General features: G+C 49.5%; 1 protein-coding gene across 1 annotated transcript in view; it reads right to left on the bottom strand.

Annotated features, from left to right (window-relative positions):
* The window catches only part of Gldn (gliomedin), a 46,376-nt gene continuing 32,670 nt past the window's right edge, over positions 1–13,706 (bottom strand). The window contains exons 5-10 of the mRNA XM_041638728.1: positions 9,471–9,617; positions 7,552–7,671; positions 6,143–6,226; positions 5,766–5,891; positions 4,521–4,671; positions 1–481 (exon numbers count right to left, since the gene is read on the bottom strand). Of these exons, the coding sequence (XP_041494662.1) occupies positions 1–481; positions 4,521–4,671; positions 5,766–5,891; positions 6,143–6,226; positions 7,552–7,671; positions 9,471–9,617 (1,109 nt within the window). The remainder of the gene's footprint in view (positions 482–4,520; positions 4,672–5,765; positions 5,892–6,142; positions 6,227–7,551; positions 7,672–9,470; positions 9,618–13,706) is intronic.

Here is a 13,706-nt window from a genome sequence, read left to right as displayed (position 1 = left end):
CTATCGTTGACTTGATGCTGCCGACGGAAACCGCACAGGATAAAGCATCAGATGACCGTCTTCCCATGAGTATAAGTGTTGATCCCTCATGTTGTATGATAACATGGCAAGGACAGATGGAGACCTTCTGAAATCAAAGTTCACATCGATCTGTTTTCCTCCCAGCAGATCGAAGGCGAACGTGACCCTCATATCTTTGGTGTCTGTGACATAGAGGATCCCTTGGGCTATGAAGGCATTGCCGGCCTTGGATTTGGGGTACGTGGTGTTGATGTGCTGTAACACAGAGAACGTCTGCTCGTCCAGCTGGGCCACAAGGATGCTTGAGCCATCCACACTCGAAGCGTAGATAATCCAGACGCCTTTCTCATCCACAGCTATGTTGAAGTAAGTCTTGGAATTTGCAAAGAGGTATTTTCGATCGAAATACAAAGCATTTTCAAGCTTCAGCGTTTGGGGTGTCTCTTTGCCAAATTCAAATCTGAAACATGTTTTTAAAGAATGGATTAGAGTGGGGTCACCATGTCTGTGGACACAGGCAGTTTGTTAGGCTCCTTATAAAGCTGGACTGAGTTAGCAGGGCTGGACTGAGGCCTGGTGTTCTGTTGCCAAAATGTTCCAGGCAACTTCTGCTTGTCCTTCAGTGTTCTGGGCAGCAAGGATGTGAAGGCCAGTGACTAGCCTGTGCTACCAGGAGCAAAGTGAGACAGCAGTGTGGTGTTAAGACCCATCCTCAAATTAACGATGTAGCTGAGGATGACCTTGAACACCTAACCTGCCCACTCCACCTGCCAAATGTTAGGATTACCGGTAGTACCTGCAGTGCTGGAGATCAAAGCCAGAGCCTCAGACACTCTTTCAACTGAGATACATCTCTAGCTCCTAAATTTGAGTTTTAAAAGTCCCATGCTTTCTGTATATTCCATGCTGTGTGTGTGTTTAAGAATTTAAGAGAATTTAATAGAAAAGTAACCAGCTGAGAAGAGAATGCATCATAGGCTATGAAGGCAATTTTCTTGTCTGGTAGGGACTGACAAATACAACCACAGCATGGAATTCCATGTTCCTTAGCTTCTGGGGTCTGATTTCTCAGACTTCAAACCTGAACACTATCAAAAAGTCAATTATGATTCAAGCAGTACCTAAATCTGGGAGTAAGGCTATGTAAGATATTAGGTTAAAAGAAAACACCAGAGGGCGCTATTGAGCAGCAGACCGCAGAAGGCAAAGGCGTGTGTGACTGTGATTTAGGGGGAAAAAACGACAAACAGAAACAGACTAGAAAAATCTGAATTAAGTCGGCAGGAGGCCTGAAAAGAGCAAGCATTTGGGCAGGGCTCAGCAGGGCCAGCTCCGTAGTGCCGGAATTCTGTACAGCTCTCCAGCCTGCGTGGGTGCGGGAGGTGTCTGCCCCACAGAAACCGGCTTTGACTCAGTCCTGCCCCTCCCTCAGCTCTAGGCTTGTGGCTTGATGTAAGTCTAGGCTCGTGATAGGTTCCCTGCGCAGTCAGCTCACCCGAGCCTGGTGGCAGTACAAGAGTACAACCTCAAATACTTGGAAGGATTGTTAAATGAAATGCCCAGGGTGTCCTTTTGTCTTAGTTTTAGCTAGCTCCATCTTGCCTTTTACCTCACTTCTCCCCAGCCCCTGCTGGGTGTAGGAGCCTGCCATGATAAGCTAAATATGAACAGATCACCCAAAGGAAGTTCTTTACTTCCAACATTATCACTTGCCAGAGTTAGGACTCTTTTGAAGGCCTGAGTCTCAGTAATTTATCCTGAAGCAGTGCCTGGTTGCAGGAAGGACCACAAACTAAGATTACCTGAGCACCACCCAAAAACAGACCACCCAAAGGAAATGCCTAATGTTCCAACTGCTGTAGGTAGGATCACCTGCCAGCACACACTCACCAGGACACCCCTAGACAAATGTCAGCCACTCAGGGGTCCTGAACCTCAAAAACCCCTCACCCTCACCTTTACTACATAAAAACTCAACTCTGAGTTCGGGGCTCTCTGTTTATTCCAATACGTTGGACATGCAGAGAGACCAAGTTTGCAAACTTGCATAAAATAAAGGCTCTTTACTTTTACATACAAGACTCTGTCTCCTTGTTGGCTTTTGGGTGACTTTGCAGATTTGGGCACAATACTGGCTGGGTACATTCTGCTGAGCAGGACATTCTCATGTGTCTTCAGGAGGTCCCTTGTTTTACAACATAAATCATTTTATCAACTGAACTGAACCTTCTGAAACTGACCCTCTCTCCACCCCTAGTATGATCAAATTGTGGGGTTTCTTTTTCTTTCTTTCTTTCTTTCTTTCTTTCTTTCTTTCTTTCTTGTTTGTTTTGGTTTGTTTGTTTGGTTTTTGGGAACAGGGTTTCTCTGTAGCTTTGGAGCCTGTCCTGAAACTTGCTCTGTAGACCAGGCTGGTCTAGAACTCACAGAGATCTGCCTGCCTCAGCCTCCCAAGTGCTGGGATTAAAGGCATGTGCCACCATCACTCAGCTGTGGGAGTTTCTTTATAAACCCTTGCTTAGGGAGGAGAATTCTTTATAGGAGGAGTCAGTTCTTGGTCACAGGTCTAAATAAAGGACCTTGTACTTGTAGTGGTGTGTAACTTTCTCTAGGGTGTATAACAGTAAGTTCAAGGCCTTCCTGGCCCTCACAGAGAATTTAAGAGCAGTCTGGGCAACTTGGCAAGACTGCGGTAGACTGCTGTGCTCTGAGCATAGCAACTCTTGTCTGCATAACCGCAGACCCTGCGACTGGCTTTGTTGACTGCTTGCTAGGTCACTGGGGATTGGAAGGGTTATTGAATCCTCGCCTGAGATTCTGGCCATTTGTCTGTAATTCCTCCTCACTGCAGTGGCCTTGTGGGGAGTGCTCCTCACTGCAGTGGCCTTGTGGGGAGTGCTCCTCACTGCAGTGGCCTTGTGGGGTGTGCTCCTTACTGCAGTGGCCTTGTGGGGAGTGCTCCTCACTGCAGTGGGGAGGGACTCAATCTGTGAAACTGGGGGAAGGGCATCATCAGTGCTGGGGTGAGACATGCTGGTGGTGGGGCTGTTTGGGGGTCACCCAAGCTTTAAAAGCATGCCCAATAAATTCACTGGTTCCCCAAGGTAGACTTTAGTGGAACCACACTTCTGCCTGCTAGTGCTCTGGAAGGAGGGGGGGGGAGTATTCTTTACATTTCCCCCAAAGAAAAGGCTTTCTCACAATAAAAATAAAAGTGGAAAAGAAGGGAGGGGCTCCAGGTCGCTGGTAAAGACCGTTTCTAGTATGTGTGAGGCCCTGGGTTTGACCCCATACCTCAAAGATAAAACCCCCAAACCCCATTTTTAAAAGAGTTCGTTTCTCATTCTGGGACTTTTCCACCCCAGAAGTCCCCCACACCAACTGTGGCCTGGTAGCCGTGGTAATGTGGCAGCAGGGGCTGCAGCTAATCAGACATCCTGAGTGATGGAGAAGCAGAGCAGGGGGTGAATTCCCTTCTACCAGTACTGGAGAGTTTGTCCCAGAATGGTGACAGAGATGAGTGGAGAAGGAGATGATGGGAGAGGGGGAGAGGAACGTGAGGAAAGGAGGGGCATTTGCTGTCTGCTGTCCTTCACACCAAACTGTCTGAGCCTGCTTGAGCTGGGCTCAATGGCTGCTGACCTTCCCTCATAGAAGGGGGTTGGGGAGGGTCGCAGGTCCCTCACCTGAGTATCCTCTTGGGGGTGGGGGTGGGGATCACGGGTTCCTAACTTGATTATCCGGCCACTCCTCCCAACCAGTTGTGTGCAGTTCTGCCCTAATTGCTTGTGGCCTTGGGGGTCTTGGGAAGGGGCTGGAGTATTCCGGTGGGGAAGGACTGGGGGAAAGAGGCAGCCAACACCCATGCTGCGTGTAGACTTTCCAGCGTGGCTGCTTTAAGGTCACCCGTGTTTGTGCTGGTGGCCCCTCACCCATTGCTCTGTAAGTAAGCCCAAGAGCTCATTGGTTCCCCAGACTGAACCATGGTGGGATCATACTTCTGTTTGTCACTGCGACTTCAGGCGGAGGGATGGATGTTGTTTATGTCTTTCCCAGGGAAAGAATTTTAACAGCATAGCTTGTCTCAAGAGAAAGGAGAAATAAGTGAGCCCCTTCCCCACGTCAGAGAATGGCCCTTTGTGCCAGGAGGCCTCTACTCTGCTTGCCTCCTGTCTCAAAGAATATGAGATGCCACACTCCATGTCTCCTCCTCCCTGCTTCTCATCTTCTCATGGGTCCACATCAGCAAGAAAGGCAGACCCCAGGCAGGGACCAGGACGTGGGGTTCCTTTGCCATATTCCCCCATTCCCTTGGGAACAAACCCTGATTGACCCACCTAGGTACGTCTAAACAACTGCAGAAGACAACACACAACATCTAAACAACCTCAGAAGACAACACACAACATCTAAACAACCTCAGAAGACAACACACAATGGGCACAGCACGACCCACCGTGCCAAGACACAGCCAGGGCACCACGGTCCGGCTGACTCACCTCACTATGGTGTTGGAGCCCCCTTTGTGGTAGTAGAGAGAGTTGTTAAAAACCGCATGCCCGCAGCCATGGAAGTAATGCGGGAGGTGGATGAGCGTGAAACTGCTGTTGAGAAGAGCTTGCAGGTCTTTGAATTCCTTCACCATGATTCCTGCATGAGGGTAGTGGGGAGGCTGTTACCCATCAGCAACCACGGCCCTGCCCATGAAAAGGCAGGCTGCTAAGAGAACCCGTGTCCTCTCCCACCTACCCTACTCTATACTATGTATAAAACTATCCCAGGAACACACACTTGGGACAGCGATGGCTTGCTGCCGCCCACCCTGGCTACCCACCAAGACCATGGCTACTCCTCTACAGCACTTTTCTTTTCCTTTGAGCCCCAAACTCTCAGCTTGGTAGATGAAGGTTTGTTGCTCTGATCAGTTAGTGATGGTAAAATATGTGTACCCTCAGACCCTTCTGGGTTGAGGCCACTGTTACCACCACTTCAATCATATCCTCTGGGACAGCATGGCTGGGCCTAACCTCAGACACGGGGAGAGTTCAGACTCAGGGAGGGTTCAGACATGAAGAGGCTGTGAGATGACTCTTTTCCCTCTTCCCTGGGCTCTGTCCAACAAACGTGAGAAACGTGGCCAAAAGTACTCTCACAGGATGGTATCCCACTCAAAACAATGGCGGGGCACACAGAATTTGTGTTTTCTATCTAAGGCTACATCACCCTGAACACATCAGGTCTTAGAGCCAGATGGTTTGTGGTGATGTTTTGCTTGTGATCTAACAAATAAAGCATGCCTGAAGATCAGAGTGCAGAGCCAAACCTTCACTATACACACACACACACATACACACACACACACACACACACACACACACACACACACACGTGTGTGGCATTTGGTGTGTGTGTTAGTACTTGTGTGACATAATTGTCTCTCATATTACTTCCTCATTATGATTTGGTTGATAAAACCTGTCATTTTGTTTATTTCCTTTGTGCTAGCGTGTTAAAACTGGATAGCTTATGAGGCAGCCGTCAGGTCCCTAGGACTGAACTACAAAGCTTGTAACCAACCCATCCCAAATAGGAAATCCCAAATAGGAAATAGGAAAGTGTGCTTCCTGTTTATCTTTCTAAGATAAAGAGCCTTATGCCCGCACTAGTGGGGACCTCAGACCTGAAGGAAGACAGGCAGTGGATAGGATCACAGCACCAGATGGGCTGTCTCTGGAGGGAGGTACCTGAAAAATGTTCTGTTACCCAGATACGCTCGTCACTCTTGTTAGCAGACTCTCTTATCCAAGTCCCAAAGGTCTCTCTCACCTTCAGTACTTGGGCTGGGTTTCCAATGGAGGTGATCATGGATTCTGTTAGAGGAAAACCAAGTTATAACTTGCCTGATAGTTATGACAAGAAAGGCAGACAGTTGTGAATTTCCAAACAAGTTTTGTGTGTGGTGCAGGGAATTGAATCTTGGGCCTGTGCAGGCTGGTGAAGCACACTGGCACTGAGGCCCAGCTCAGCCCAGGGTGCCCAGGGAGCCCAGGGTGCCCAGGATGCCCAGGGAGTCTAGGATGCCCAGGGTGCCCAGGGAGCCCAGGATGCCCAGGGTGTGTACCTGTTTGTGGAGAATGACGCTCATTTACTTTCTCATCAACTTTCCCCACCAAGGTGTCATCATTTGGTATGGCACACGTCTCACCTAAAATGGCAACAGTCAAAACAGATGCTATGGGGTTATATAGCCTTATATCTATATAATGTTTCTCCAAACAATGCAGTTGTCTGGAGAAAGTCGGATAGAATCCCAGGTGAGGATCCTCCTTCACACCTGCTGCAGAAATGGAAGCTCACGTTGTCCCTCGTAGTTTAAGACAGGCAAGGTATTCTGGGTAACCACTCAAATTCTAAATCCACAGTTTCCATTATTATGACCCTTCGTTTCTAGGGAACTTTTAAACTGAGCTGGTACAGGTAGTTCCTTGGGTGTCTGTTTTCTGTCTGTAAGCCAGATACAAGGATAACAAACCCTAGGACAGTCAAGGGATTCAGAAGAACTAAGTCCATAGCACTGAGGCTGGCCACATCATCTGCTGCTAAGTGGCGGTGGAGGACCGCAGATGTAGCTTAGACATGGTAGCCGTAGGGCTCTGGGCTCACCTCCCCCAGCACACACAGGACTGATCCTGATGGAAATGCAACAATCATTCTCTGCCAGGTTTAGCTGAACTGACCGTTCCACTATCTCCCAATGTTTCACTCTCCCGGGAATTTGTTGCTACAGTTAGCAGCTGAGCCCTCAAGATGCCCTCAGGTGACCTAGTGACACTGTGTTCTTTGGTTGTAACTGGAATTAAAAAACAAACCAGATAAAATTCTGCTGCAGTTGGGGGGAGGGGAGGAGAAATGGAAAAGTACAGGGAGAGCCGTGAGGAGAGGGCTGAGAGGTTCAGCGCTGGCCTGTCATGGTCCTCATGCCTGGGACACGAACGCTGGCCTATCATGGTCCTCATGCCCAGGGCACGGACGCTGGCCTGTCACGGTCCTCGTGCCCGGGACACGGATGCTGGCCTGTCACGGTCCTCATGCCTGGGACACGAACGCTGGCCTGTCATGGTCCTCGTGCCCGGGACACGGATGCTGGCCTGTCATGGTCCTCATGCCTGGGACACGAACGCTGGCCTGTCATGGTCCTCGTGCCCGGACACGGACGCTGGCCTGTCATGGTCCTCGTGCCCGGGACACGGACGCTGGCCTGTCATGGTCCTCGTGCCCGGGACACGGACGCTGGCCTGTCATGGTCCTCGTGCCCGGGACACGGACGCTGGCCTGTCATGGTCCTCGTGCCCGGGACACGGACGCTGGCCTGTCATGGTCCTCGTGCCTGAGGCACAAGACTTCCCTGTGAGCATATTGTGGGAGGGATCTCATTTAGGACAAAATCTCCCTCTTTCCAAATTTGGTCACAAAGTCTGGAGAGGTGTCATCAGCGTAAGGAGTGGGCTCCTTGGGGGCAGAGCGCGGTACCTGAACACTGGCTGTTGAACATGTTTGGCTGCCGGGGGCCTTTGGATTTTCTGCTTCCAGGTGGGCCTGGAGGCCCTGGGGGTCCAGGTGGGCCAGGAGGGCCTTGGTCACCTTTGGCACCTAGAGAGAAGAGGGGGAGAAAGTGATAGAATGTTTTCCACAGAGACAGTTTCCCATTAGAGAAAGAGAAGAGAGCAGCTCCAGAGTGCCCCTGTGTGCGCCCCTTCCTAGGGACGACTGTCAGAGTAGGTCCTGGGGGTCCATTCTGTGCAGGATTCTGTGTCAAGTCTCTCTGTGAGGAAGTGTGGGGATCCTCTCCAGAGAATTTTGCTAGGAAGTGGTGGTTAATTTAAAGTCACAAGTAACTAGGGCAGGGTCCCGGCTGCAGTGTCTCTCAGCAGACCTGATCTCTGTTAGTGCAGGGCTAGCGGACCCCAGTTCTGACTGCTTAGAATCCTGAAGGAACTCTTTTCTTCTTCCTCTCCTCTCCCTCTTCTTCCTCTATGTATCCCTCACCTCTCTCCTTTCCCTTGCTCCCCTTCCTCCTGTCCTTCCCATTCTTCTTGTGCTGGGGAATTTGACCCAGGGTCTCTTGCAAACTGGGCAAGCACTTTATTACTGAGCTACACCCTCATCTCCTAAGGATTGATCACCATCCAATCCTAGAGCCTCTGAGAATGCCAGTGAGGAGACTAGTCGCTGGGCACCTGAAATCCTCACACTCGACAGTCGTCAGGTAGCAGAAGCACCCCAAAGTATAGTGGAACAGCCACAAGTTAGTCAGACTGCCTCTGTTCACCTTGTGGCCTTGGTCTTACCACACAGTCAGACTTGAAGTGACCCTGCTACCTCTGCCTCCCCATGCTGGGATTTCAGGCAGGACCCTCCACACCCTATTGATCAGGGTAATGAGGTAAATTACTCATGCTAGGTACCAGACTCAGACTTGTCCGAATGGACAAATGTACACAGCTTTGAAAATACGGAATACCGTGCTGAGCGCCGTGGTACACTTGGAAGGCGGAGCAGGAGCACAGGACAAGGTCAATCTCTGCTACACCTTGAGCTCCAGGCTAGCCTGGGAGACAGAAGGCCTTATCTCAAACAAATCAGGAAAGAAAGAATTTGGAACAGTGCTACAGAGCAGAGGGCCAGAGAAGATCAAAGCTACCAGAGTGGTCCATGGATTGGACAGGGCGGGTCTCTGTGCCCTGGTGTCTGGGTTGGACATGGCAGGTCTCTGCGCTCTAGTGTCTGGGTTGGACAAGGGCAGGTCTCTGTGCCCTGGTGTCTGGGTTGGACATGGCTGGTCTCTGTGCCCTGGTGTCTGGGTTGGACATGGCAGGTCTCTGCGCTCTAGTGTCTGGGTTGGACATGGCTGGTCTCTGTGCCCTGGTGTCTGGGTTGGACATGGCAGGTCTCTGCGCTCTAGTGTCTGGGTTGGACATGGCTGGTCTCTGTGCCCTGGTGTCTGGGTTGGACATGGCAGGTCTCTGCGCTCTAGTGTCTGGGTTGGACATGGCTGGTCTCTGTGCCCTGGTGTCTGGGTTGGACAAGGGCAGGTCTCTGCACTCTAGTGTCTGGGTTGGACATGGCGGGTCTCTGTGCCCTGGTGTCTGGGTTGCACAGGGCGGGTCTCTGTGCCCTGGTGTCTGGGTTGGACAAGGGCAGGTCTCTGCACTCTAGTGTCTGGGTTGGACAAGGGCAGGTCTCTGCACTCTAGTGTCTGGGTTGGACAAGGGCAGGTCTCTGCACTCTAGTGTCTGGGTTGGACATGGCTGGTCTCTGTGCCCTGGTGGCTGGGTTGCACAGGGCGGGTCTCTGCACTCTAGTGTCTGGGTTGGACAGAGCGGGTCTCTGTGCCCTGGTGTCTGGGTTGGACAGAGCGGGTCTCTGTGCCCTGGCGTCAGAGAACCTACCTGTCAGAAGCACATCGTTGGACACATCTCCCTTGTCTCCCTTTTCACCTTTCTGTCCGGGTGGGCCCTCATTTCCAGGAGAGCCCAGTTCACCAGCATCTCCCTTCTCTCCCTTTTCCCCTGGGTTTCCCGTGGCTCCAGGTAACCCTGTGGGGGAAAATGACATACTAACTCATGCACACAGTTCTGGTTCCCTCTTTGTAAAGATTGTGCTTTTGTGGAGCAGTTTTGTAAACCAAAAATCCTTCACCACCTTTCCAGTGATGCTGCTCCACACTCATTATGGGATGGTATTTCCCAGTGGCTCTGGGGGACAACTTTCAGAGCATTTTAGAGAGGAGGCAATGACAGTTTGAGTAAGGCACCGTCCCCACAGAAGGTGAACGTGTCATTAGGAGGACCATGGATCGGCACAGCCACTGCTATCTACGCTCTTTATTTCTTACAGCAGAATGAGTGGTGGGATGGGCTGTCACCAAGGCTTAGCAAAGTTGAAACGGTGGTGTTAAGAGATGCTAAGCTCACACGGGAGGGCGGATGACCAGCTGCCTCCTCTTGCTGTTACTTCCCTGCCATGGTAGCTGTAACCTCCAACTGCCAGCCAGAGTAAACTTTTGGCTCCTTAGGTTGCTTCTGTCAGCTGTTTGGTTGCAACAACAAGAAGAGACGATCAGAAAACATGGAAGAGTAAGGTCAAGGTGGGATGGGAGTAAGGTCAAGGCAGGATGGGAGTAAGGTCAAGGTGGGATGGGAGCAAGGTCAAGGCCGGAAGGTTAATATAGACTGGGAATCAACCTGGCCCATCCAAGCTTGTTTTGCTCTGTTATTGTTTTCCTCGTGCGTCCTGCAGCCGCCTTTCCTGGGAATAGTCTAGTTCCACTGCTAGGCTAAGACGTTTTCAAGGCTCCACCCAATGCCCGGTCAACACACTAGAATTCAGCGTTCAGGGAACTTTTCTAAATGTTAATTTGTAGCCAAAACTAAATGAGCACATTCTAAGTTACCATAAATGTGTTCTGAAGTTAACTGCCAGACGCCACAGACTCCAGAACTCGAGTCGTTCAGTAAATGTAGTTCAGTGTAGTGACAAACAAGGAAAGGCCTATCTCAAAGGGCGCCAAAAGGCATTGATGGTATTCAGCATAGTCTCAAAGATATCCTCATCAAACTAGGAATAAAAAGGAACTTCCTCATTCTGCAAGAGTCTGTGAGAAATGTTGGCATCATCGTTTCAGTTGAAAGGCTACGTACATTAATATCCAGAACAAGGCAAAGTTAGTCACGTGCCTCCTCTTTGTCTAATGTTCCTCTGGAGGCAGAGAGCTTGATCTTCCAGAGAAAAAGAGACACAAGGCTCACTGGTTGGGGGCGGGCATTAAACCTATCTTAATTTGAAACTGGCCTGATTGTTTATGTAGAACATTTCAAGGAATCTTTTAAAAAGAGTAACTTGAAGTCATAAGTACACAAGTATCTTGGGGTTCTGAGAGAGGAAGGTGAGTTCACCAAGAATTGATCAGATAGAAGACTCCTTATCTCAAGAAACAATTGTTCACTTGGTAAGCATCCCCTGAAGATACAGCTTGATAGCAATATTACTCAAAGGGAGGTTGCAGGCAACAGGGAAGAGCTAGGCACATCTGTTAGTGTGAGCACATCCTTCCTCTCAAAGTCCTTAATCAGGAGTCCGTGGACTCTTCTGTCTGCTAGAATTACCTGCCAGTTCCTTGCCCCTTCTGTAGGTCCCATCAAAGTAACCGCCCACCCACTCTTCTCCCTAAGTCCCACTTATTTGACTAACTCCTATTTAGTCACTCGCTGGGATGGCGAAGTCTTGCCTCTAGCTTGTTTGTTTTGTTCTTAGATCTCACTAGATAGCCCAGGCTGGCCTCAGACACACAGCAATCCTCTGCCTCCCTCTGGGATTCCCCGTGTGCACATCACAGCTGGTTTATGCTAGGCTTCAGGCTAACCCAGGGCTTTGTCCTTGCTAGACGAGTGCTCGACCAACTGAGTCACATCCCCAACCCTTATCTGGAACATTCTACCTATGCCAACCATGTTGCAATCCATCATAGTTGTTCTAAAGCAGTGTTTATTAACCTGTGGGTCATGACCCCTTGGGGGAGGCGTGTCAAGTGACCCTTTCACAGAGACTGCCTAAGACCATCGGAAAGTACAGATATTTGCATTATGATTCATAACAGTAGAAAAATTATAATTACGAAGTAACAATGAAAATAATTTTATGGTGGGGTCACCACAACATGAGGAACTGTATTAAAGGGTCTCGGCGTTAGGAAAGTTGAGAACCACTGTTCTAAATAAATACAAAAAAATCTTAGGTTGGAAGGCACTGTAGAATTCGTTTATATCTGTTCCCATCCAAGCCTCAACCTGTCTGTGCTACCAGCTATTCATTTGGCTCTGTTTGTTTGTTTGTTTGAAACCTGGTCTATGTAGACCTGGCTGCCCTGGAACTCACTCTGTAAACCAGGCTGGCCTTGAACTCACAGAGATCTTCCCACCTCTGCCTTCCAAGAGCTGGAATTAAACACGTGCACCACTATGCCTGGCCACAGTTGACTCATCTCAGGGCTTTTCAGTGACAGAGATTTTTCACCTCGGATTGCATCACAAGGGGCTGGGTTAGGTCAGTGGTTGATTACTCGCCTAGCACAGGGTCCTGGATTCAGTCTCTAGTGTTACAGAAGCATGAAATCAAGATGTAGGGAAGAAAATATTACTGGCTAGATTCCAGTTAATTGTAAGAATAATCTAGAGCTGAGCCTGGTGCCACACAGAGATTGGGAGGTTAAGGCTATCAATTGGTTACCTAGAGAATCTAAGGCAAACCTGGCTCCCTGGCATCCTGTCTCAGAAAACAACAGCAGTCTAAATGAAACACGTGAATTCCACCTGCCATGGAGGGGACTCAGTGCCGGAGGAGGTAAAGACAGGTATCCCTCGCCAGTACCTATGTGCTCTGCCTACTCTGCATCTACAGTCAGAAGCTCAACACCATTGTTGGGCAGGGAGTCATGAATCAGGAGTCAGTCTTCACAGCAGTACTGGAAGCTCATGGCTCTGGGTCATTTCTGCTCAGGGGACACTGGGACTTCTGGCTGAAAAGTGACAGAAGTCCTTATCTGGGCCCTCTGCGTGAGAAGTCATCCCTTTGTTAGTATTTTAAATGAGCAGTTTGGTATATTATGTAAAGGAGACAAAAGACGGGGTGGTTGCTATAGAGTTCCGCCTGCACGAAGCGCCAAGTGCTCCTGACACCTTCTACAGACCGTGCAGCCCACATTCAGCAGCACTCAGGGAAATGGTGTGAGATGTTCACATCTTGGCTTTCCAGCCCTTTATTCTAACTTGAGAGTGTGCCTGCACTGCCCTCTGATTTTCCTTCCTTTATCCCACCCCTCCCTTACACGCCTTTCATTTCCTTTCTCAAAAAGGCCATATGGATACTAGGAAAGTGTTCATTTTGTAATGTAGCCTTGACAGAGGCAGTATTTAGAGCTATCAGAGCCTTTGCTTGACGGTGCATTTTGCCTCCTAGCTGAGGTGTGCATGGCCATTTTTCAGCTTTTGGTAAAAGACAGTGGTGAATGTTTTATCTACAAGCAATCTGTCTTTGCCGTGTGTGTGTGTGTGTGTGTGTGTGTGTGTGTGTGTGTTTGTGTGAGTGCACACACATTATTTGAAGGACAGATATTGATATCATTTATCTTTCATCACTCTTCACCATATTGTTTGTGATAATAATAATAATAATAAAGCTGGGTATGAAAACAAAAACAAAAAAGCCGGGCGGTGGTGGCGCATGCCTTTAATCCCAGCACTTGGGAGGCAGAGGCGGGTGGATCTCTGTGAGTTCGAGACCAGCCTGGTCTACAAGAGCTAGTTCCAGGACAGGCTCCAAAACCACAGAGAAACCCTGTCTCGAAAAAAACCAAAACAAACAAACAAACAAACAAACAAAAACAAAAGCTGGGTATGATGGCCCACGCCTTCAATTCTAGCACTGAGAAAGCAGAAGCTGGCAACTCTCTTGTGCATTTGAAGCCAGCCTGGCCTACATAGTGAGCTCCAGGCCAGTCATGACTATGCAGAAAGACCCTGTCTCAAAAAAACAGAAAGAAAACAGAAGATTGGTTGTGTAGGGGTGGGGCGTGCAGATGTGGAGGTCTGAGGACAACTTGTAGCAATCAGTTCTTTCCTCCCCCACGA

This window comes from Microtus oregoni, unplaced genomic scaffold (genome assembly GCF_018167655.1).
Source record: "Microtus oregoni isolate MIOR12 unplaced genomic scaffold, Mior012 000055F_ref0000237, whole genome shotgun sequence".
Lineage (NCBI taxonomy): Eukaryota > Metazoa > Chordata > Mammalia > Rodentia > Cricetidae > Microtus > Microtus oregoni.
Note: the sequence above shows the minus strand (reverse complement) of the source record. Positions and strands in the feature narration are given on the sequence as shown.